Genomic DNA, 21,324 nt, shown 5'->3' on the forward strand with positions numbered 1-21,324 from the left:
TTGCATAGAAGCTGGTTGATGAAGACAGCTCTGGAGGAACACATAGATACACACAGAGAGACACACACATATATATAAAGTGTACACACATATGTTTTTTAAAGTCTTAAAGGTTTTAAAGCAAAAGCCAGGCCCTCCCCTCTCTCAGAGTGGGTGGGGACAGTGGTTGCATGGGCAGCTTTCCTAATGAGCCACAGGTCCCTCTGGACACACTGCTGCCTGGCCACGCCCCCTTTCCACTTCGTCTTTCTCATTGACCAATGGGCTTGGAGCATTAAGGCCACACCCCTATTCCGCATTCTACTGTGGCCCTGGTTACGCCTCCTCTGGCTCAGTTACGCAGCTGCCTGCTAGGTGACTGGAGGTGTTGATCGGTGCTCGCTGGGATTTCGCTGACGTGGCCCCAACCCCGTCTCCCTCCCCACCCCACAATGGCAGAAGAAACTCGACAGAGCAAATTAGCTGCAGCCAAGAAAAAGGTAAAGACGTACCAGGTCATGACTCCCCAACTCAGCCACAGATCCCCTCTGACGACAAGACCGCTGCCAGAGTCCATACTACTCCTGAGGCACACTGGACTTTGCCCCCCAACCCCAGCCCTTCTGGGCTCCCCTACAAAAGTCTTGTCAGTCAGCCCTGCCCCTTCAGCAAACAGCTCAGTCCCTGCCCTCGCCAATCACCCCAGGGTGACTTTGGACGGGTGACTCCTGGGGCTCCCCACTCCATTACTGGGCCCTCACCTCTTGCCACCCCAAGTTGGACCTCCCTGGGCTCTTTGGGCTCACGTCTCCAAGGACCTGGGCCCCCCAGGCCCCGCCCTCACCGCTTGTCCCTGGGTGACTTTGGGCTGGTGACTCCTGGGGCTCCCTGCTGCAGACTCTGCCCTCCCCTCCTGCTGCCTCAAGGTCGACCTCCCTGGGCTCTTTGTGCTGGCATCTCCAAGGACCTGGGTCACAACCCTGTGTTTCCCTCCCGCATCATGGAGCGGCGACTCAGACATCGCGCTGATGTGGTCCCTCCCCCGCACTAGGAGGAGTGGAATGTAGTGATGTCACAGTCTGCCTACTAACTGTCATTACTGCAAGACTGGCCTTGGTCTTATGACCCAGTCCCCTAAACGTTGTCACACCGTTTCTGGTTCTTCTGGTCACAGCAGAAATTTCCAGCTGGAAGGGGAATGGAGACTATGGGACCCAGGAGCAAGAGGTTTCAGGCTGCCTGACTCCCTTAAAAGACATTGACAGTGGGAAAAGCCTACCTTCCCCCGTGAGCTCAAAACGTTGACAGTATCTCTGGGTGGCGATGGGAGAATGGCTTTGGTTTGGTTTTCTCCCAGGCTTCTACTTTCCAGAGAGATTTTAACATTTTTTTCTGAGTTCTCCACCTCATATTCTAATTCTCCATGGTTCTGGGACCAGACTGCCCTTCAGTCAGTGGTCTCTGAAGTGAGATTTGCTCATCTTCTGTGGAATAGATCTTGGGAAACTGAACTTGACAGCTTGAATCTTCCTCATATTATCTCAACCTTGGGTACTTTGAGTACCACAGGATAAATGTGGGACATCTTTCTGAAGCATCAGTTTCCTCTGATTCTCTTGAGATCAAGAGAAAAAACATGAATGTACTTAGGGATGGCAGTCCCATAGGTTTCTAAGAGTATACCAGACCTCTCTCTGAAATGAGGCTTGGTTTGTCCTCTTTCTGATAAATTCCCAGATTTCACTAAAAGGCTGCCTTCTGCCATGAGGACACATTGATATAAAAGTTTGGGAGGTACTGGGGCACTTCTTCCCACTAACAGACGTGTGAGGATGTACAACTCTAAACCACATGACATACAGCTCCTGCCTACTTAATGTATACTTTTCTACCTCTGCCTCTGGGTTTAGTCCCTGGCAGCTGCTGATTCTTGGCAAAACCCCAGAGCTTAGAGTCAGAAGACTGAGCTTCCAAGTTCCAGTATCACCTTTTTCTTTTTCTTTTTTCTTTTTTCTAGCCATGATATCAATCCCTCTCAGTCCCTAAATGATTGTGACACCTTATAGAGTTGTTGGTGTCATTAAATCAGATGGTATATAAGAGTCTTTTATAAAAACTATAAAGGAGGATGTGGCTGTAGGGGCTGATGTTTCTCATGAGTATTACTGCTCTTCTTTCCCACAGTTAAAAGAATATTGGCAGAGAAACAGCCCTGGTGTTCCAGCAGCAGCGAAGAGGAACAGGAAAGCAAATGGCAGTAGCCCTGAGACAGCCACTTCTGGTGGTTGCCACTCATCTGAGGCTGTGAGTCTCGCCTGGACAGGCTCCTGGGGACAGGGGGCCCAAGGGGCAGTAGAGGGCAGTTGTTAAGACTGTGGATGGACTGTTGGGTAGTGCTTAAGGATTCTGGATTTGGCCGGGCACGGTGGCTCACGCCTGTAATCCCAACATTTTGGGAGACCAAGGCAGGTGGATCCCAAGGTCAGGAGATCGAGACCATCCAGACTAACACGGTGAAAGCCCGTCTCTACTAAAAAATACCAAAAAATAAGCCAGGCGTGGTGGCGGGCGCCTGTAGTCCCAGCTTCTGCGGAGTCTGAGGGAGGAGAATGGCGTGAACCTAGGAGGCAGAGCTTGCAGTGAGCCGAGATCACGCCACTGCACTCCAGCCTGGAAGACAGAGACTCCGTTTCAAAAAAGAAAAGAATTCTGGGTTTGAATCCTGCCTCTCCGTCTGCTAGGGATATGATTTATGGCAAGTTGCTTGAGCTCTTTGGGCCTCTCTTTTCACATCTGTATAATAGAGGTGGTATTGTTGGACTTGTATTTGTGCAGTTTAAATGAGATTTATAATTGTTGATTTTATGTTAATCCCTAGTACATGGCCTGCTGTCAACACCCAGGACACCCAGGATATGGTCTTTGCTGTTTGAGTTTCCTCATCCCCAGTCTCAAGGGGAAGCCAGGACAATGAGAACAGTCACTTGCCATCAGGAGTCACTGAAAGGGCCCCAGGATGGGATGGTGGGGAGATAAGAACCATGAGAGAAGTTAGCATAAAGGAGTTATGGGACAAAGGGTCCAAGACAGGCAGAAAAGAAAATGTTGCCAGTTGATGGGGAAGAAAGAAAGTCGGAGGGCTCAGACAATGATTGGGACAGAACATCTCCGTGTGCACTCTCATGTCTTGTAGTCAGCAACAGGTATCCACGGGGAGGGCCCTACATCATCTGCTACCCTGAAGGATCTGGAGGTAGGAGGCTCTGGGTGGAGGTGCAGTGACCCCGCAGGCCAGCCCTCCAACCTCCTCCCACCGCGGGGACTGGGTGCCCCTCTGCCAGCTGAGACAGCGCACGCACACCCCAGCCCTAATGATTGTTCTCTCTACCTCTCCCCCAACTCCTCCTCCACCTCCTCCTCTCTGCATGCGCCTCAGAGCCCACGCCAAGAACAAGCAGCAGTCCTGGACTCGAGGTCCATAAAAATCAGTCGACTGAATAACACCATCAAATCTTTGGTAAGAGTCCAGTGGGGTCCCCTGTTTCCACGCTGCCAATCCTAGGCTCCAGTTTCCCCTTGGGGCCCTGAAGAAGGGGGCTGGGGGCCCCTGGCACCAAGGGCAGATAGGGAGCTGGGGCACCCAGGACTCACCTGGAGGGACCCCAGGGCATGCAGCATGGCTCTTCTTTTGCTGCCCTCTTTGCCGACTCTCTCCTCTCCAGACGTCCCTACTCGAGTCCTTACTATACATGCCCTGGCATTGTTGCCTCTTGGGGAAGTGCTGGCCTGACTGGTTGTCAGGGGCCCTGTATTTCTGCCATGACTCAGTCCCTAATTTGATCTTTGATTCTGGACAAGCCACCTCTCCTTTTTGGGCTCATGTTTCCAGAGGAGGTAGTGAGTATCAAAGGTCTCTGTTAGCTCTGAGAGTCTGAGATTTAAAGGCCCCCTAGAATGGAAACCTCAGGGCCAAGGGCTCCTGTCTGTCCTTTTCATCCTATATCTGCTGTGAAGAACCGTACCTGGCCCGTATGTGCTCAGTAAATGTTTACTGAATGAACGCACTTTTCTAAATCACAAGCTGGCAGCAGGGGGAGCTTTTCTCAAACTCCATCTCTAGAGGTTTATGTTACTGTCTTCTCTAGAGATTCCTGATTCATACTTTGAGTTCTGTGGCTGTGGCTGAAAACCAACAAAGACCCAAATCCTCTGTCCTTGGGAGCTTAGGAACAGTTCCTGTTCCCATTGGGTCTGAGAACTTTGCCTTTATAATCCATTCCTGGCCCCTGCCTACCGCTTCCTGTCTGGGGAATAGAGTTGAGGGGGCCACCCTCCATCACCTTAATTTGACTCTCCCCACAGAAACAACAGAAGAAACAAGTGGAACATCAGCTGGAAGAAGTAACGTGATTTCTTTGTGTGCTCATGACGTGACTGCTGGGTTTGGGGGACACTCAGATGTAGAGGCCCCAGTCTCGTCTCGCCTACTCCCAGCCTGGGGAAGAAGGCTCACTCCTCAGATTCCACCCCATCCCCACAGGGCCCCTGATAACCTGGTCCCATGGGTGGGTCTGTCCTGGGGCATTGGTGGCATTCTGGGGGCATGTCTCTTGCTGTGCCATCTCTGCCTCTCCCTGGTAAGAGCTCTGTCTTCCTCGTCTTATAGGAAAAGGAAGCAAACAGTGAGAAACAGAAAGCCCAAAGGGAGCTAGAGGTGAGTGGAGGGTGTGAAGTTTCCTCCTGTCCTCCGGAGAGTGTTTCTTTCCATTTCAGCACTTGCTTGGCTTTTCTCTCAAAGGTTCAAATCCAGAGATTGAACATAGAGAACAAGAAACTAAATACGGACCTGTATCGCACGAAACGTTCTCTCAGATACTTTGAAGGTGAGAATCTGGGCACCCTGTCATCCTTCAACCTGGCACTTTGACAGGTCTGTAGGGGGAGTCCTTTGAGCACCATCTCAACTCTGTCATTACAGAAGAGTCCAGGGATCTGGCCGGCCGCCTGCAACGTTCATCACAGCGTACAGGAGAGTTAGAGCGGGCTCTCTGTGCTGTCGCCGCCACGCAGAAGAAGCCAGATGGGGTGAGTCCAACCACCTGCGCTGTCCCCTGGGAGCCCGGCTTCGCAGATGGAGGAGTGAGCCTAAAGGTCCCTTCTGCAGGATGGAGTGTCCTGCCCAGAAGGCAGCATGGCCATTTCTCACTGCTTTTGTGTATGGTTGTTAGAGGCAGCCTGAGGCTGAGTCAGCTGCTGTGGGTGAGTTGGGGGGCACGGTGGGGAGCGAGCACTGGATGCAGAGCTTGGAGGCCAAGTGGCTGTCCTGCCCTTACCTGGCCGTGGTCTTGGCCAAGTCCTAGGTGGGGTGTGGGGTATTGGGTACTTATACTGTGAAGGTACAGAAGGGTACCTTTAGTATGTTACCTTTTCTGTAGAGAGAGGAAACGTGTGTGTGTGTGTGTGTGTGTGTACACACTATGATAATATACATAAAACATGTCTGCAAGTGTCCATAAACAACTCAGAAGAGAGCAACGGGGTGGCTAGGAGATACTTCCCTTTTATACCTTCTGAGTTTTGGACTATGTGAATGTATCATCCTTTCAAAAAGTGAATAAAAGATTAATTTTTCCCTTCCTGACTCTGCCCCCACCCCAAGCAAGAAAAATGGGCTTAGAGAATCTGATAGACCTGGGTGTTCAAATCCTAGCTCTGCCTAAGTGATCTTAGGCAAGCACTTAACCTCAAATACTCCATGTTTTTTCATCTACCCAAGAGAGGTAATCATAGTAACTGTCTCCCATGGTGGTTGCGAGGATTCAATGGGATTGCTAGCGAGGTACCTGCTGAAGCTCTCCATAAAGGTTCCAACAGTGATAGTCATAACAATAGCAATATTATCTGACCTCTCTCCTCGTCCCTTCCAACTTCACTGAGTTTTTTTCAAAACCAGACCACGGGCTTGGAAATGCCTTGGTCTTTACTGGCCAAGCTGTATATTGGGTTTAGCCCTAGCCCTTTTAAGGGGCACTGTGTGGAATGGCCCAGGCTCCCCAGATCGAAACTTCTCACTCTTCACCATCCAGTTCTCGAGCCGCAGTAAAGCACTTATGAAGATGCAGTTAGAGCAGTCCATAAGGGAGCAGATACTGCTGAAACGACACGTGACACAGGTGAGGTTTGGCAGAGGGAGGGATGTGGAAGGAAGATGACCCCAAGTGGCCAGGAGCAGGTGAGGACCAGTGACAGCCTTTCCTAACTTCTGTGCCCATTCTTGCAGTTGAAGGAGTCACTTAAAGAAGTCCAGCTGGAGAGAGATCAATATGCACTACAAATAAAAGGAGAGAGGGCCCAGTGGCAGCAGAGGATGAGGAAAATGTCGCAGGAGGTGAGATCTGACCCTTCAGCCTCCCGCCCCCCCAACAACTTAGATAGGTCACTGGATCTTTCTGGGCATCTTTAAAATGGGAATAGTGCAGCCAGAGGTGGTCCTGGGTCTGGGCTTTGTGGAGGTGGGGGCAGAGAGGGAGATGGGAGCCTGTCCAGCCACCAGCCCCTCTCTCCAGGGCCCTTTCCCCCTGTGCTTTGGGCAGGTTTGCACATTGAAGGAGGCGAAGAAGCATGATACGCATCGGGTAGAAGAGCTGGAGAGGAGTTTGTCCAAACTCAAAAACCAGACGGGTAAGATGTGACTGGCATGACCTGGCAGCAGGACTGGCATCAGAGGGCTGTGGGGGTGGCTTAGAATGCCCCAGGAAGGTGGGTGGATGGCAGGGCTTTGAGGCAGAGGGAAAGAGGTCTGTGCCAGGAGACAAGTCTTGTCATCTCCATGAGCCTCAGTGTCCTAATGAGCAAAGAGGGCCCATTGTCAGCCACCCACAGTGCTCTCTATCTGAAAGTGGTTTGGAAGATTGGCTACCATCCGGGTGCGAGGAATCATTAGCAGTGAGGCCAAGTTTGGGGGGCCTGAGAGGAGCTGTGCGCCAAGAGGAGGGTGTTTTGTTGTTTTTTGTTTTTTTGTTTTGAGAATCCAGAGGCCCTTATGGTCTGCTTCCTTTCTCAGCTGAACCACTGCTCCCGGATCCCCCAGCAGTGCCCTCTGAGGTGGAGCTGCAAGACCTGAGGAAGGAGCTGGAGAGAGTGGCAGGAGAGCTCCAGGCTCAGGTGGAAAACAATCGGCGCATCAATCTCCTGAACCGTGGGCAAAAGGAGAGGCTTCGCGAGCAGGAGGAGAGGCTTCAGGAGCAGCAGGAGAGGCTTCGGGAACAGGAGAAGAGGCTTCAGCAGCTGGCCGAGCCACAGAGTGACTACAAGGAGCTGGTGGGTTGCCTCACCTGGGGAGCCTGCCCTCCTCCCTAGCCCTCCAGGCCTTTGTTTCCCCACCTGCAAAATGGGGCAGTGCAGCCCTCACATGAAATATTACCTTCAAAGGCACCCGTGAGCCAGAGCTTTGCTCTGGTGGCTGTGGGAGAGAGGAGAGTATTTTTCTAACCTGCCTCCACCCTTCCCGGTGCCATGGGAGGCAGACACCAAGTTCTGGGGTCTCCAGCTGCAGAACTTGCTTCTCTCTGTCCAGAAGAACGAGGACAAGAGTGCCCTGCAGTGGGAGCAGCAAGTAAAGGAGCTGCAGGAGAAGCTGGGCCAGGTGACGGAGACGGTCACCTCAGCCCAGAAGGAGCCAGAGGCAGCAGCCCCAGCCTCGGGGGCTGGGGGCGAGTCTGTGAGTGGGGAGACCCTCCGGGCCCTGCGGGAAGTCATGGAGAAGCTGGAGGTGAGTGAGTCCTAGCATGGGCCAAGAAGGGCAGGGGTGAGGCAGGTCGCTGCTGAGATGTGACCCCATAATTTTGGCTCCAGAGCGGCCTTATGGACCTCCTGGAGGAGAAGGCGGACCTGAGGGAACATGTGGAGAAACTGGAAGTTCGATTCATCCAGTACTGGAGAGAGAGATGCCATCAGTGAGTGGGAGACCAGGGCACGGCAGGGGGAGCTGCAGGGCTGTGGGAGGGGCCCCAGCGTCTGAGCCCTTTCCTCCCGCAGGAAAGTGCATTGCCTTCTAACAGAGCCAGGGGGCAGTGCCAAAGACGCAGCACCTGGAGGAGGACATCATCAGGCTGGCCCAGGACAAGGAGGAGGGGAAGGTAGGGTGTGCAACATCCCTGTGGGGGTAGGGGTGGGGGTGCGGGTGGGGGTGGGCATGAGGGTGAGTGCCAGCAGCGGCCTGACAGCTGAGCACCCCTCCCTTCAGGTGAAGCTGCTGGAGCTGCAGGAGATGGTGTTGCGGCTTGTGCCAACTATAACGAGGGGCACGGCAAATTCCTGGCCGCTGCCCGGAACCCTGCTGCTGAACCCGGTCCAGGAGCCCCAGCCCCCCAGGAGCTTGGGGCTGCCGACATGCATGGTGGTGAGTAGAGCCCCCAGGTGGGGTGAGCAGGCAGGAGCATGGGGGGCTATCACTCCACTCAGATCCCCGCCTCCCTCTCTCCAAAGATCTTTGTGAGGTGAGCCTCACCAACAGCGTGGAGCCTGCACAAGGAGAAGCCAGGGAGGGTTCTTCCCAGGACAACCCGACTGCATAGCCAATCGTGCAGCTCCTTGGTGAGATGCAGGACCACCAAGAGCACCCAGGCTTGGGCAGAAACCCCTGTGTGCCATGCTTTTGCTGGGCTTGGCTGCCCAGAGGAAGGAGATAAATACCACCATCATCAAAGAGCTGCTCAAGACATTGTTAAAAATGAAACAAAGTTACGGGGTTAATCTCCTACACAATTCATGTACTTCATCTGAATGTTACAGCCACTCATGATTATTTGTGTTTCTAATTTATAGTTTAAGTTTATTTGTAGAAAATTAAAGGAGAGTGGGTCTCTGTGGCTCTCACTGATGTTCACTCTGGCATCCTTTAGCATTTTTCTTTTTTAATTTCATAATTGTAGGGCATTAGCATGCATATTGAGTTTGCCCTTACATGGTGGGAGTTCAAACACACAAAGACCCAGTCGTCGCACAAAACTCTTCTCGCTGGTTTGAAATAGGCTCCCATGCTTTTTTAATGTTATTGCAGTGTGCATATTCATTATAGAATTCAGATAAAATTTGCTTATGTTCTGCTATTATGTTTGATCTCATCTTAATCACAGTGAGCTCTTCAAGAGCTCAATATGTGCTTTGCCCTCAAGTGTGCACTGTTTATTACTTTGTAATATGCCACTATGAGTACTGACATTTAGAGCTGTTTAAAGGCTGAGAACTGCAAACAGCCTTTCCTTCATTTTCTGTGTATTGGTGATGGGAGTAATAACCTTTTGGGGGAGCTTTTTAAATCTCACAGAAGAGGAAAGTGGCCTGCTCTGGCAGGTATGTGCAGGATAAAGTGTGTTTCATTTGTTCTGGTGCCAAGAATGAGCACTGTACTGTGGCAGTTCCCTTAGGATTTGTATATGCTCTGGGCTCGTGAAGATATTGCATCGTGAGCTGCAGCAGTTGTACTCTTTTCCAATGACCTAACAAGGGCTTATTTCTGAGGAATGAAAGGCTCCCATCATTGGCTGTGGATGTGGAAAACCTTTCCTAGCTTAGAGCATTTGTATCTATAATACATTTTAAAGTCAGAGTTCATGTTACCTGTTTTAATCACATGACTTCCTGTCCCAGTTCACAAAAGGGCGCTGGTTGGCATTCTTCTTAATGTATTTAGTAAAGATCATAAGAAATCCTTTAAGAGTTTAAATGTCCCTGGAACAGGCATACAGGCTCTGGTCAAGAATGAATTAGAGTGAAGGAAAGCTGTGTGACACCTGGCATTCCTCTCTGTTCATGGAGCTTCTTTGAGGCTTGAAGATTGATGTTACCATCTAGACGTCTCTGGCTAATACCTATTCTTCAACCACCTTGGTTACTCTGACATAGGAATTTACTTCTTTTCCTTGAGTGGAAAACACTTTAATAACAAACATTATTATAAACTAATAAATGTGAGAGTACTTAGTTGAAACAAAAAGGAATTTTAGTAGACAGTGTTATGTTATCTTTGAAAATCAAGGAGAAGTTTATGCAACTTAAAATGTTTACACACTGTGGTGCAATCTACCATTTGTGAATGTCAGTGTATTATCAGGAAACGTGTTTATACAATCGCAGAGTTGTAGTTCCTCACAAACTTCTTTATGAAGAGTGAAATATGTTTTTGTACCTCTCACTTTCAGTCAGGGACATATTTTGTGCAATATTTATGTGATTGTGCCTATGAGTGATGAATGAACGCATTTCAGTCATACATTGCCTAAATCATAACTTGATGATGCTTGGGAAAGAATCAACAGTTAAAACTTCATGAAGTTCTAATGTCTGTGTTCCAAAACACATCACATTATTAGGTTGTAGGGAGAGATGTATGTGTGCTCCCTGGGGTGGGGATTTTCTACTCACTAGACCATCTCCATTTTTAGCACTTGGCATCCTCATGATCCTTTTATAAATATGAGATGAACAGGAGAGCAGCAATATGATTTTGCCAATGGAATAACAGATTTGCTGGCATTCAATGAAAGAGGGCACATATTGGGTCCTTGTGACTTCAACTGACTCTTCCAAATTGTATGAATTTATCAATATATTAGATAAACCCAGTTTCAGAATGATAAAGAAAAAATATTAGACCAAATAATGTGGCTAATTAACAGTGGTATGATTTCTAGCCCGTGGGTTTAAAACTGTATCTTAAAGAGTCATTTTAAAATAATATAAATATTTAAAAATGTAACTGCTATCTTTATGTTATGAAATAAGTTAAAATATTTTAAAATATGAATACTGTAGTTTAAAAGAAAGAAATGGTGGGAAGGAAAAGTAGAGAAAGAAATGCCAATTCCAGTCCAAAGCTTTATTTGCCAAGTTTTCTTAGAAGGAATTTTACCAATGTATGAGTTCTTGTTAACAGAATGTGTAACGGAAATACTGAAAACTTTTGCCTAAAGTGGCATTATTGACTGCTGGCATGATGCTACTGTAATGTAATAAATTATTAAATTGTTGCAAAGTGCTGTTTTTGCCTTAAAATTTTATTTTGTGTGTCTTGAAAACTATAGTATTAAAGGTATTGATACTGTGCAAATACTGGGCATGCTTGGCATGAGATAATCTGTTTCATTTTCACGAAATTGTAGTATAACTATGCAAGTGTTTATTAAAAGAACACAAAATAAAAAAGGTATGGGATTTAAAAGTTATGGGGTGAAAAAGTTATCAGATAAAAATTGTAAAAATGTGGCAAAAAAGTAGAAAAAAGCTTTCTGAAAAGTTACCAAAAAAAAGTTATGAAAAAGAAGTTATGGAATTAAAAAAAAAAAAAGTCATGGGAAAAAGCAGACCACTGTCAGCAAAGCCTGGAGAAGTGGGGCTGGAGTCTCACTGCCACCATGTCCCTACCACCCCTTCCGAGTCACCCCTTTACAATTAGGGTAGCAAGACAAGACCTCTGTCTAATGGGGAAAGACAAACAGACCCTTTGCCACCTTGATCAGGGCTGAGTCCTTAAATTTCTGGATGGTGATGATTGTTATTTAAGAGCCAGAGGCTGGTGGAGGTGGTTTGTTTGGAGGAGGCCTGATGGCCCCCTTACTCTCACCATAGCAACTTTTCCCTCGGGGGGCTCCCTTCTTATTCAGAGAGGCAGGACAGTGGGGCTGTGGACCAGGCGAGGGCACCGGCTGCTGGGGTGGCCCCCCTTCCCCGGTGTACATATTGTGTCTGTGTAAGGTTTTGTATATTCCAGAGGGTAGGGCCACCCCTGTATCATACCTAGTGGAGGTTGGAGCTGGCACATGGGGAGGAGGTTCTAATAATTATTTGTGGCTGGGAAACTTATTTATTGCTAGCAAAGGACAGAGGAAGGAGGCGGGGATGGGGTCGTGGCTCCCTGGTCAGGCGACTCCTGTTTATTTTGCTTTTTATTTTGGAATAAACAGATTTAGCCATACTGCCCGGCCTGGTGTGTTCCCATTTCCCTCACTGGGTCCTGGAGTTTGTGCCACCAAATGAGGAGCCCTAGAGTGTCTTGAGTATGTCCAGCTAGGCTGTTAGGGACCTTCCAGGTGTGTTACCTGTATGCTGCCTAGTGGCACCTGGGGGATTCCATGGGGACTGCCATGTCACCTATGGGGCACAGTCCAGCCCTGACAGCCAACAGGCTCAGAAGCCTGATGTAGCGGTGGCTGGGAAGACAGGTACCAGCACCTAAGGGCACTGACTTCCACCCATCCAAGGCGTCTTCCCTTCCGTCCCCTTGCCTCCCTCCCCTGTCTGCACCTGATGGCCTGTTCTGTCTGTCCCTCCAGAGTGCTGGGCTGCCCCGCAGGCTCCCTTCAGGCTGAGTTCGTGGCCCTGCCCCCTGGTGGCCAGAGCTGGCTTCACAGGACAAGAGCCAGCTAAGTTCCAGGGGCTTTCCAGGAAGTGTCCCTTGGAAAGGCTATGGCCTTTTCACCCCTCCAAACAGCACCCTAAAAATGGCTTGGCCTTTCCCCTCCCCTGAGCTCCACAGAGAACACAGCCAGCAGAGGACACACTTCCCCATCATCCAGAAATGGGTTTGATTCTCAGCCAAGGGACAGTAGGACGGGTAGAGACTGTCAGGACACACAGCTGCCTTCACAGCACTCCCATGCTTGGTGGGGGGATGGGAGGGATGGCGGGGGCTGACTCTCCATAGGCCGGGCATGACAGGGAGGCTCACTGGAGGTGGTGCACTTCGGAGGGGCAATGTCAGGGGACAGCTTTCTCTTGTTGGGCCACAAAACTCCAAGAGGACAACACGGTGATGGATTCCCAGCACTAGAGGTGAGGCGGTTGGCCACGTGTAGGTGTAGAGGGGTGTGTGTGTGTGTGCGTGTGTGTGTATGGGTATTTACAGATATTTATAGAACAATGCAGGGGCATACCACAGAGGGGGGCACAAGTTTTCACAACGGTCACACCTGGATGTGTCAGCTCACCACTACAACAGACTAAGTCACAGATGAAGGGGGCTGGCTTTGGGGCTGGGGGAGCCACTGCCAAGTCACAGAACAGCCACCCAGGCAGGCTTGGAAAGGGAGGCCTCTGAGAAGAGGAGGGATCTGTTTAGAGGTCAAAGGGGGGCCTGGGGCTCTCAGGACGGGATGGACTTGCCTGACCTGATCGGCTGGCAGTTGGAGAGAAAGCAGAGAGAAAACAGGAGAGAGAAAAGCGAGCAGAGAGCTGGTGAGGCAAGTGCAGAGCACAGGTGTGCCACAGCAGCTGTGGGAGGGCCAGGGAGGGGAGGGCGCAGGTGCAGGTGTGGCAAGGTTCCTGGAAAAGAGGGGCTGGAAGGGAAAGGGGAGGAAGATGGAGGGAGGAGCCAGAGCTTCACAGGTAGTGCCTGGGGACTGTGGCAGCCCTCCCCACCCCACACATGCTGTCCTCTTCCATTGCACCCAGGCAGTGTACCCACAGGTCAGACCAATGCTCAGCCCCCTTGGGCTTCCCTCTTCTCTGGCCACCAACCAACTTGTCTTCCAAGTTGTCTTCCAACCAACTGGTCCAGGGCCACCTCTCACCTTGGGGAGCCCAACGCAACAGCCACCAGGCCTGACAGAAGGAACATTGCTCGAACAAGGATGATGAAGCTAAATGGGATGGATGGTTGGAGTGATCACCAGAGCCCCCTCTGGGTGGTCAGAAAGCTCAGGACCCTCTGAAGGGACCCTGGGGGAGGCAGGGTGGTCAGGCAGCCGGGTGCCACTGGCTATAGACTTATAAGTCTAAGAGGGGAGCCTCAGCTTCTTGGGGCTTGCAGGTCCCAAAGGTGAGGCAGGGTCCTTCCTCCTAGGAAAAGAAGAGGGAGACCATGGCAAGGGAGGTGGGTGGGCTTGCTGGGCAGAGCTCAGCTGGGCCAGCAGGCACTGTGGTCCCCTTGGCTGAAGAGCAGGGCCGACCTCTAGGAGCAACAAGCCAAGGTGCGTGAGCCTGCTGGCTGGTGGTCGTGCTTCAGTGGGGCCCAGGGACCCTGCCTTCAGTGCCATGCTAGCAGCTATGATGGTACGTGGGAGGGAGGGAAGGGGGCTGTGTGCCCCTATGTGACCTGTGAGGTGTGTTTTGGGTTGACCATGTGTATGGGGCTCTCGAGGTTTTCTCCTAGATCACACTGTTTTGCTGACAGATAGAGGAGGTGGGACCCTATCACCCCTGCTCTGCAGTGGATTTGGCTCTCAGCACTCCAAGGCATCCAGGCTGGGAGCTGGATGCCCCACCCTGGCAGCATGGCTCAGACAGCACAACAGGTACGGCATGCCCAGGATGACATTCCTGGGCCTCTGGCCACCTCAGAGTACAGCCCCACACACAACCCCCTCCAAGCTCTCAGCCCTTACACCATAAACCACGAGCTCCCTGACGGCTCCTGAGAGCACCCACAACTGCCAGCTTGGGCACGGAGCCTGTTCCAAGAGGCCCCAGGCTCAGCCATGGGGGCTGGGGAGCTTTGAGGCCATGGGGGCCAGCCCTGCTACCTGCGTCTGGCAAGGACGCTCTGCACCTGCAGCCAGGAGTTGTCCACGGGTCCCCGTGTGCATGCTGATGGTGGTTGTGCTGATGTCACCGATGATGCTGAGCACCTCCTTCAGCACGTGGTGCATGTGCAGCATCTCATCACGCCACTGTGCCTGCTCTGCCAACTCCTCCATCAGAGTGTTCTGGTTCCCATGCAGGTACAGGTTGGACAGCAACTCTGATCACATGAACTCCTTGGTCTGAGAGAGGGCAAAGAGGGAAGGAGGTTGGGACCTGATGCCTGTGCTGCCCTGATGCCTGTGCTGGACACTGTGCTGGACTTGGAGCCCTGAGTATGGCTTTTCACATGCTGCTTCTACACCGCTTAGACTCCAAGATATGCCTCCCCACCGCCCTTTTCTCACTCAGATGTGGACACTGAGGTCCAGAGGAAAAGTCACCTGTCCAAGGTCACAGATCTGGGAGGGGACCCAGGACCTATCATGCCAACAGGACACCTGCCTACTCAGTGTTTTTAAAAAAAAGTTTTTGGAGATAGGATCTCGCTGTGTCGCTAGGCTGGAGTACAGTGGGTGAGATCACCACTCACTGCAGTCTCAAACTCTTGGGCTCAAAGTGACCCTCCAATGTCAGCCTGTCAAGTAGCTAGGACTATAGGCACGTGCCACCACCAAGCCCAGCTATTTTTAAAATATTTGTGTAGAGACCAGGTCTCACTATTTTGCCAAGGCTGGTCTCAAACTTCTGGGCTCAAGCTATCCTCCTGCCTTGGCCTCCCAAAGTGCTGGGATTACAGGCATGGGCCACTGTCCCCAGTCCCACGTTATATTTCTATGAGACAGCTCTGCTGTGGACCGTGCCTCCCTCCCTGGACCTGGTCCCATAGGGCTGGTCAGCATCTCCCCCAGGCCAACATGGCCACCTGCATCTCCAGTGCCACAGGAGCCGCCTGCCCCTATGAGGCGGTGCATGCACGTTGTTGATCATGACGTGCATGATGGTCTTGGGCGTGACACCAACCATGAGGTCCCACATGGTCTTGTAGACAATGGCCATGTAGGAGTCCACCAGGTTCTGGGTGGTTTCCATTTGCCGCTCCAGCTGTGGGTCCATGGAGCGCATGAAGCTGTCGGAGCCATTCTCCTCGGCCTTGTTGTCCTGTCATGGAGAACACAAGGGCATCAAAGTGGCCAGGCCATGCAGCCAGGCTCCAGGAATCCCTAGGATCTCAGCCCCTCCAAGGGTACCTGGAACATTGAGGCACAGAGAGAAGCAACTGGCCTGAACATGCACCCAGCTCCCCACACGCTCTAGACAGTTTCAGGTCTCTGCCTCTCAGGACCCCAGACTCCCCTGATTCAGTCTCATCTTAGTTCTGACTCTAGTGCCCAGAATTTGCCTCAAGTTACAAATCCAGAAATTGGAAAAGAACATCTCCAGGTCCCCTGCCTGGAGACCTGGCCAGAGCTTGTGCCAGGCTGCAGACGCCTGGCAAGGGGCAAGAAAAGGGCATACTCACTTTCCCCTTGTCCTGGGAGGCCCATGCACCAACACTGCCACCACCGCTGCCACCTGGGAACACGGCAAAGTAGACACACACAGAGACGAAAACGGGAAGGGTTGAGTGAACCTGGGACACTGCAGCCCAACTTTAATGTGTTGTGGAATTCTGTTAGCTAATATTTTATTGAGGAGTTTTGCATCAGTATTCATCAGTGATATTGGCCTGTAGTTTTCTTTTTTTGTTTGTATCTTTGATTTTGGTATCAGGATAATGTTAGCCTTGTAGAATGAGTTTGCAAGTATTCCCTCCTTCTCTATTTTTGGAATCATTTGGGTAAGGTTGGTATTAGTTCTTGTTTAAATGTTTGCTAGAATTCAGCAGTGAATCATCAGGTCCCAGGCTTTTCTTTGCTGGGAGACTTTTTATTACCACTTTGATCCCATTATTTGTTATCAGTTTGTTCAGGTTTTGGGTTTCATCATGGTTCAATCTTGGTAGGTTAGATGTGTCTGGAAATTTATCCATTTTTAGTACGTTTTCCTATTTATTTGCATATAATTGCTGACCACTAGTGATCCTTTGAGGTTTAGTTTTCTTTTTTTTTTTTTTTTTTTTTTTTTTTTTGCTATGTCTTGCTCTGTCGCCCAGGCCGGAGTGCAGTGGCGCGATCTCAGCTCACTGCAAGCTCCACCTCCCGGGTTCATGCCATTCTCCTGCCTCAGCCTCCCAAGTAGCTGGGACTACAGGCGTCTGTCAGCACACCCGGCTAATTTTTTTGTATTTTTTTTGGTAGAGACGGGGTTTTACCGTGTTAGCCAGGATGGTCTTCTCTCCTGACCTCCTGATCCGCCGGCCTTAGCCTCCCAAAGTGGTGGGATTACAGGCGTGAGCCACGCCCCCTTGGGACAGGGACACACACACACACACACACACACACACACAGATTTAGTGGTTGTGGCGCCCAGTCGCGAGTGTGAAGAAGGGACCAGATGGGTCGGGCAGAAAGGTGCTGGGTCAAGAGAGGAGGGGGCAGCCGGGAGCGCGCACACGCAGGGTGCGCCGGGTTGAGGGGTGAGGGGTGAGGGGTAAGAGGTGAGGGGCCACGAGGACCAGGGCGGGGTAGGGGCAGCCCTTTCCCAGGCGGTAGCGGGGGCGCTGGTGCTGTTGCCCTTTTAAGCTGCGGCTTGACGGAGCCGCGCCTCCTGTCGGTGGAGTCGGTTATAAAGGGAGCAGCCCCCCAGGCCGCCACACAGCTCCCGCCAAGTCCTCGGTGTCCCTTGCCATTTTCCAGCAGCGCTCCCACGAGGGTCACCGCCGCGGGGAGAGGTGGAGCCGCGAGAGCTCGGCCGGGGGCCCCGCCGGGTGGTCGCGGCCATGACAGCGGCTCGGGACAGGCTCCTTTTCCGCGCCCCTCCCGCCTGAGATGAGGGAAAGATGTCCCTGTCAGCGTTCAAGGCCAAACTGAAGTTGCCGGCCTCTATCTTCCACGAGAACCAGGAGCCACAGCCGCGGCTCACGCTCCACCGCAACATCAAGGTGAGTCGCCGGGTGGCGGCCTCGCGGGGCAGGGCGAGGGCGGAAAGCGGGTGCCCAGAGTCCCAGGACAAAGGGGAACCTGCCCCAGGGAGGCCCCAGTTCCCCGCTCCTTTCTCCCGCAACTAGCCCGCCGGGCACTGCTCCAGGCTTGGGTGGGAGAAGGCGGAGGGCGCGTCTCTCCAACTCCTAGCGCGGGGCTGGCTTGGGGGCTGCTGGCCCCTCTCGGCCCCTGTCGCTGCGCTTCGAGGTGGGAGCCCGCGGCTGCCGGAGCCCTCTTGGGACCCATGGTCGCCGTCAGTGAGCCCACCTGCTCTGGGGACCGCGACAGGGCGGGGCAGGGCGACTCCCGAGTTGTTGGAGCCCAGGCGGGGAAGGGGAAAGACCTTTAAGATTTTCGGTTTTTTGGCGGGGCGTAGTGGCTCACGCCTGTAATCCCAGCACTTTGGGAGGCCAACCGGGTTGATCACTTGAGGTCAGGAGCTGGAGACCAGCCTGGCCAACATGCTGAAACCCGTCTCTACTAAAAAATAGAAAAATTAGCCGGTCGTGTTGGCAGGCGACTTAATCCCAGCTATTTGGGAGGCAGAGGCAGGAGAATGGTTTGAACCCAGGAGGCGGAGGTTGCAGTGAGCTGAGATCGAGCCGTTGCACTCAAACCCGGGGGAGAAGAGCGAGACTTCTCTCTCTCTCTCAAGAAAAAGTTTTCTTTCTTTTTTTCTTTTTGTTGAGACAGAGTCTCACTCACTCTGTCGCCCAGGCTGGAGTGCAGTGGCGCGATCTCGGCTTGCTGCAGCCTACCTCTCTTGACAGTCCACTGGTTAAAGCGATTCTCCTGCCTCAGCCTCCAGAGTAGCTGAGATTACAGGCGCCCGCCACCACGCCTAGCTAACTTTTGTGTTTTTAGTAGAGACGGATTTTTTTAGTAGAGACGCGGTTTCACCATGTTAGTCAGAATGGTCTTGATCTTCTGACCTCATGATCCGCCCGCCTTAGCCTCCCAAAGTGCTGGGATTACAGGCGTGAGCCACCGCGCCCGGCCTCTGTTTTGTTTTATACATGTAATGTATTCACAAGTATCTTTACAAAGTGATTTTGATACTCTTTTGTCTTCTCCCTAGAATCTCTTTGTTCTGTAATAATTTTTTTAGTTTATTTTGATCTTATTTTCCTCTTCAAAGCCTTTCCTTAAATATCTATTCTATGTTGCTTATCATTTGTAGTCTTTTTTTTTTTTTTTTTTTGAGAGGGAGTCTTGCTCTGTCACCCAGGCTGGAGTGCAGTGGCGCAATCTGGGCTCACTGCAAGCTCCGCCTCCCAGGTTCACGGCATTCTCCTGCCTCAGCCTCGTGAGTAGCTGGGACTACAGGGGCCAGCCACCACGCCCCGACAATTTTTTGTATTTTTTTGTAGAGACGGGGTTTCACCGTGTTAGCCAGGATGGTCTCGATCTCCTGACCTCATGATCTGCCCACCTTGGCCTCCCAAAATGCTGGGATTACAGGCGTCAGCCACTGTGCCCAGCCCTGATTCTATATTATAGTGAGTTGTACAATTATTTCCTTATATGTTACAATGTAATAATAATAGAAATAAAATGCACAATAAATGCAATGTCCTTGAATCATCCCAAAATCATCTCCCACAACCTTGTCTGTGGAAAAATTGTCTTCTGCAAAACTGGTTCCTGATGCCAAAAAGTTTGGGGACTGCTGGCATAAGTGGTCTCATATAGTATTTGTCCTTTTGTGCCTGGCTTATTTCACTTAGCATAATGTCTTTAACGTTCATCCATGTTGTAGCATGTGCCAGAATTTCATTTGTTTTTAAGGCTGAATAATATTCCCTTGTATGTATTTAATACGCCTTGTTATCTTTTCATCTGTTGATGAATGCTTGGGTTGCATCCACCTGTTGGCTATTGTGAATAGTTTTGCATTGCCTGTCTTTCTCATGATCGCCATCCTATTTCACATCTAGCAGGTGTGAGATTCCATTGATTGATTGATTGATTGAGACAGGGTCTGACTGTTGCCCAGTCTGGAGTGCAGTGGCATGATCTTGGCTCACTGCAACCTCCATCTCCCAGGCTCAAGCAATTCTTCTGCCTCAGCCTCAGCCTTCCGAGTAGCTGGGATTATAGGCATGCACCACTACCAGCTGGCTAATTTTTGTATTTTTAGTAGAGACGGGGTTTCACCATGTTGGCCATGCTGGTCTCGAACTCCTGACCTCAAATGATCCACTTGTCTCCGCCTCCCAAAGTATTTGGATTACAGGTGTGAGTCACTGCGCCCAGCTAGTAGGTGTGAATTTCTATGTCTTAGTGGTTTTGATTTGCATTTACGTGATGGCTAATGTTGTTGAGTATCTTTTTATGTGTTTATTGGCCATTTGTCTATTTTCTTTGGGGAAATATTTATTCCAAAATTTAACCTATTTTTAAGTGGGTTATGTATCTCTTTATTATTTCGTTGTAAGAATTTTTTTACATATTCTAGATAGGAGTTATAACAATTTTCTCCCTTTTTCTGGATTGTCTTTTTTTCTTTCTTGATGGTGTCCTTTGAAGCACAAAGATTTTAAATTTTGATATAGTCCAATTTATCTTTCTTCATTTGTGTTTTTTTGCTCCTTGTGCTTTTGGTGTAATATCTAAAAAAACATTGCTACACCAAGGTCACAAAGGTTTCTGTCTATGTTTTTTTCTATGAGTTTTATAGTTTTGTCAATATCTCTTATATTGAGCTCTTTTATCCATTTGAGTTAATTTTTGCATGTGGCATGAATTAGGGGGTATAGCTTCATTGTTTGCACCTAGACATCCAGTTATCTCAGAACTATCTGTTGAAAAGCTTATTCTTTCCCCATTGAATTGTCTTGGAACCCTTACTGAAGATCAATTGACTGTATATGTGAAAGTTTATTTCTGGATTCTATTCTTTCATCTCTTCATCTGTCCTTATACCAGTAGCACACTCTTGATTACTGTAGCTGTTTAGTAAGCTTTGAAATCAGAAAGTATGAATCCTCCAGAAAGTTTTTTAAGGTGGGTTTGGCTGTTCTGGGTCACTTGCATTTCCATATGAATTTTAAGATCAGCTTGTCAGTTTCTGCAAAGGAGCCAGCTGGGATTTTAATCAGAGTTGCATTGACTATGTAGATGAACTTAGGAAGTACTGCCATTTTAACAATATTAAGTTTTCCTCCATGAACACAGGATGTATTTGTACTTATTTAGGTCTTACTTTAATTTCTTTCAATCATAGTTGTGTTGAATGCAGACCTACTTTGAATTAATTCTAAGTTATTTTTATGCTACTTATTGCTTGACAAATATAATTGCTTTTAGTTTTTAACTAGTTTTGATGTAATGTGAAGTGTATTTGGACCATGTGAAGCTTATTTCTGCTTTGAACTTTAGTATAAATAGGTTATAATAAAATCTCACTGTGCTAATTTTTTGGTTATGTGAAATAGAAAATCAATGTAAATTTAAAAATTTATTCTGGGCCGGGCACGGTGGCTCACACCTGTAATCCAAGCACTGAGGGAGACTGAGGAGGGCAAATCACAAGGTCAGGAGATGGAGACCATCCTGGCTAACACAGTGAAACCCCATCTCTACTAAAGATACAAAAAATTAGCTGGGTGTGGTGGTGGGCGCCTGTAGTCCCAGCTACACAAGAGGCTGAGGCAGGAGAATGGTGTGAACCTGGGAGGTGGAGGTTGCGGTGAGGCGAGATCGCGCCACTGCACTCCAGCCTGGGCGACAGAGTTAGACTCCA

The 21,324-nt window shown here is 50.1% G+C and overlaps 2 protein-coding genes across 2 annotated transcripts in view; one reads left to right on the forward strand and one right to left on the reverse strand.

Moving 5' to 3' along the window:
• Nucleotides 1-431: 431 nt before the first annotated feature.
• LOC134738355 (golgin subfamily A member 8A-like) lies at nt 432-11,092 on the forward strand. The gene is made up of 16 exons (XM_063653137.1): nt 432-479; nt 2,164-2,283; nt 3,173-3,496; nt 4,342-4,380; nt 4,646-4,693; nt 4,778-4,862; nt 4,958-5,064; nt 6,066-6,152; nt 6,260-6,367; nt 6,573-6,660; nt 7,043-7,299; nt 7,556-7,750; nt 7,834-7,934; nt 8,017-8,117; nt 8,225-8,380; nt 8,467-11,092. Exons 1-16 carry the CDS (start codon nt 432-434, stop codon nt 8,553-8,555), a joined length of 1,953 nt encoding a protein of 650 aa, XP_063509207.1. The 3' UTR covers nt 8,556-11,092.
• A 3,499-nt stretch (nt 11,093-14,591) lies between these two features.
• LOC134738363 (putative GED domain-containing protein DNM1P46) overlaps nt 14,592-21,324 on the reverse strand; it is an 87,799-nt gene continuing 81,066 nt past the window's right edge. Inside the window, exons 3-4 of the mRNA XM_063653144.1 lie at nt 15,453-15,657; nt 14,592-14,738 (exon numbers count right to left, since the gene is read on the reverse strand). Coding sequence (XP_063509214.1) covers nt 14,638-14,738; nt 15,453-15,657 — 306 coding nt within the window. The 3' untranslated portion in view covers nt 14,592-14,637. The remainder of the gene's footprint in view (nt 14,739-15,452; nt 15,658-21,324) is intronic.

This window comes from Pongo pygmaeus, chromosome 16 (genome assembly GCF_028885625.2).
Source record: "Pongo pygmaeus isolate AG05252 chromosome 16, NHGRI_mPonPyg2-v2.0_pri, whole genome shotgun sequence".
Lineage (NCBI taxonomy): Eukaryota > Metazoa > Chordata > Mammalia > Primates > Hominidae > Pongo > Pongo pygmaeus.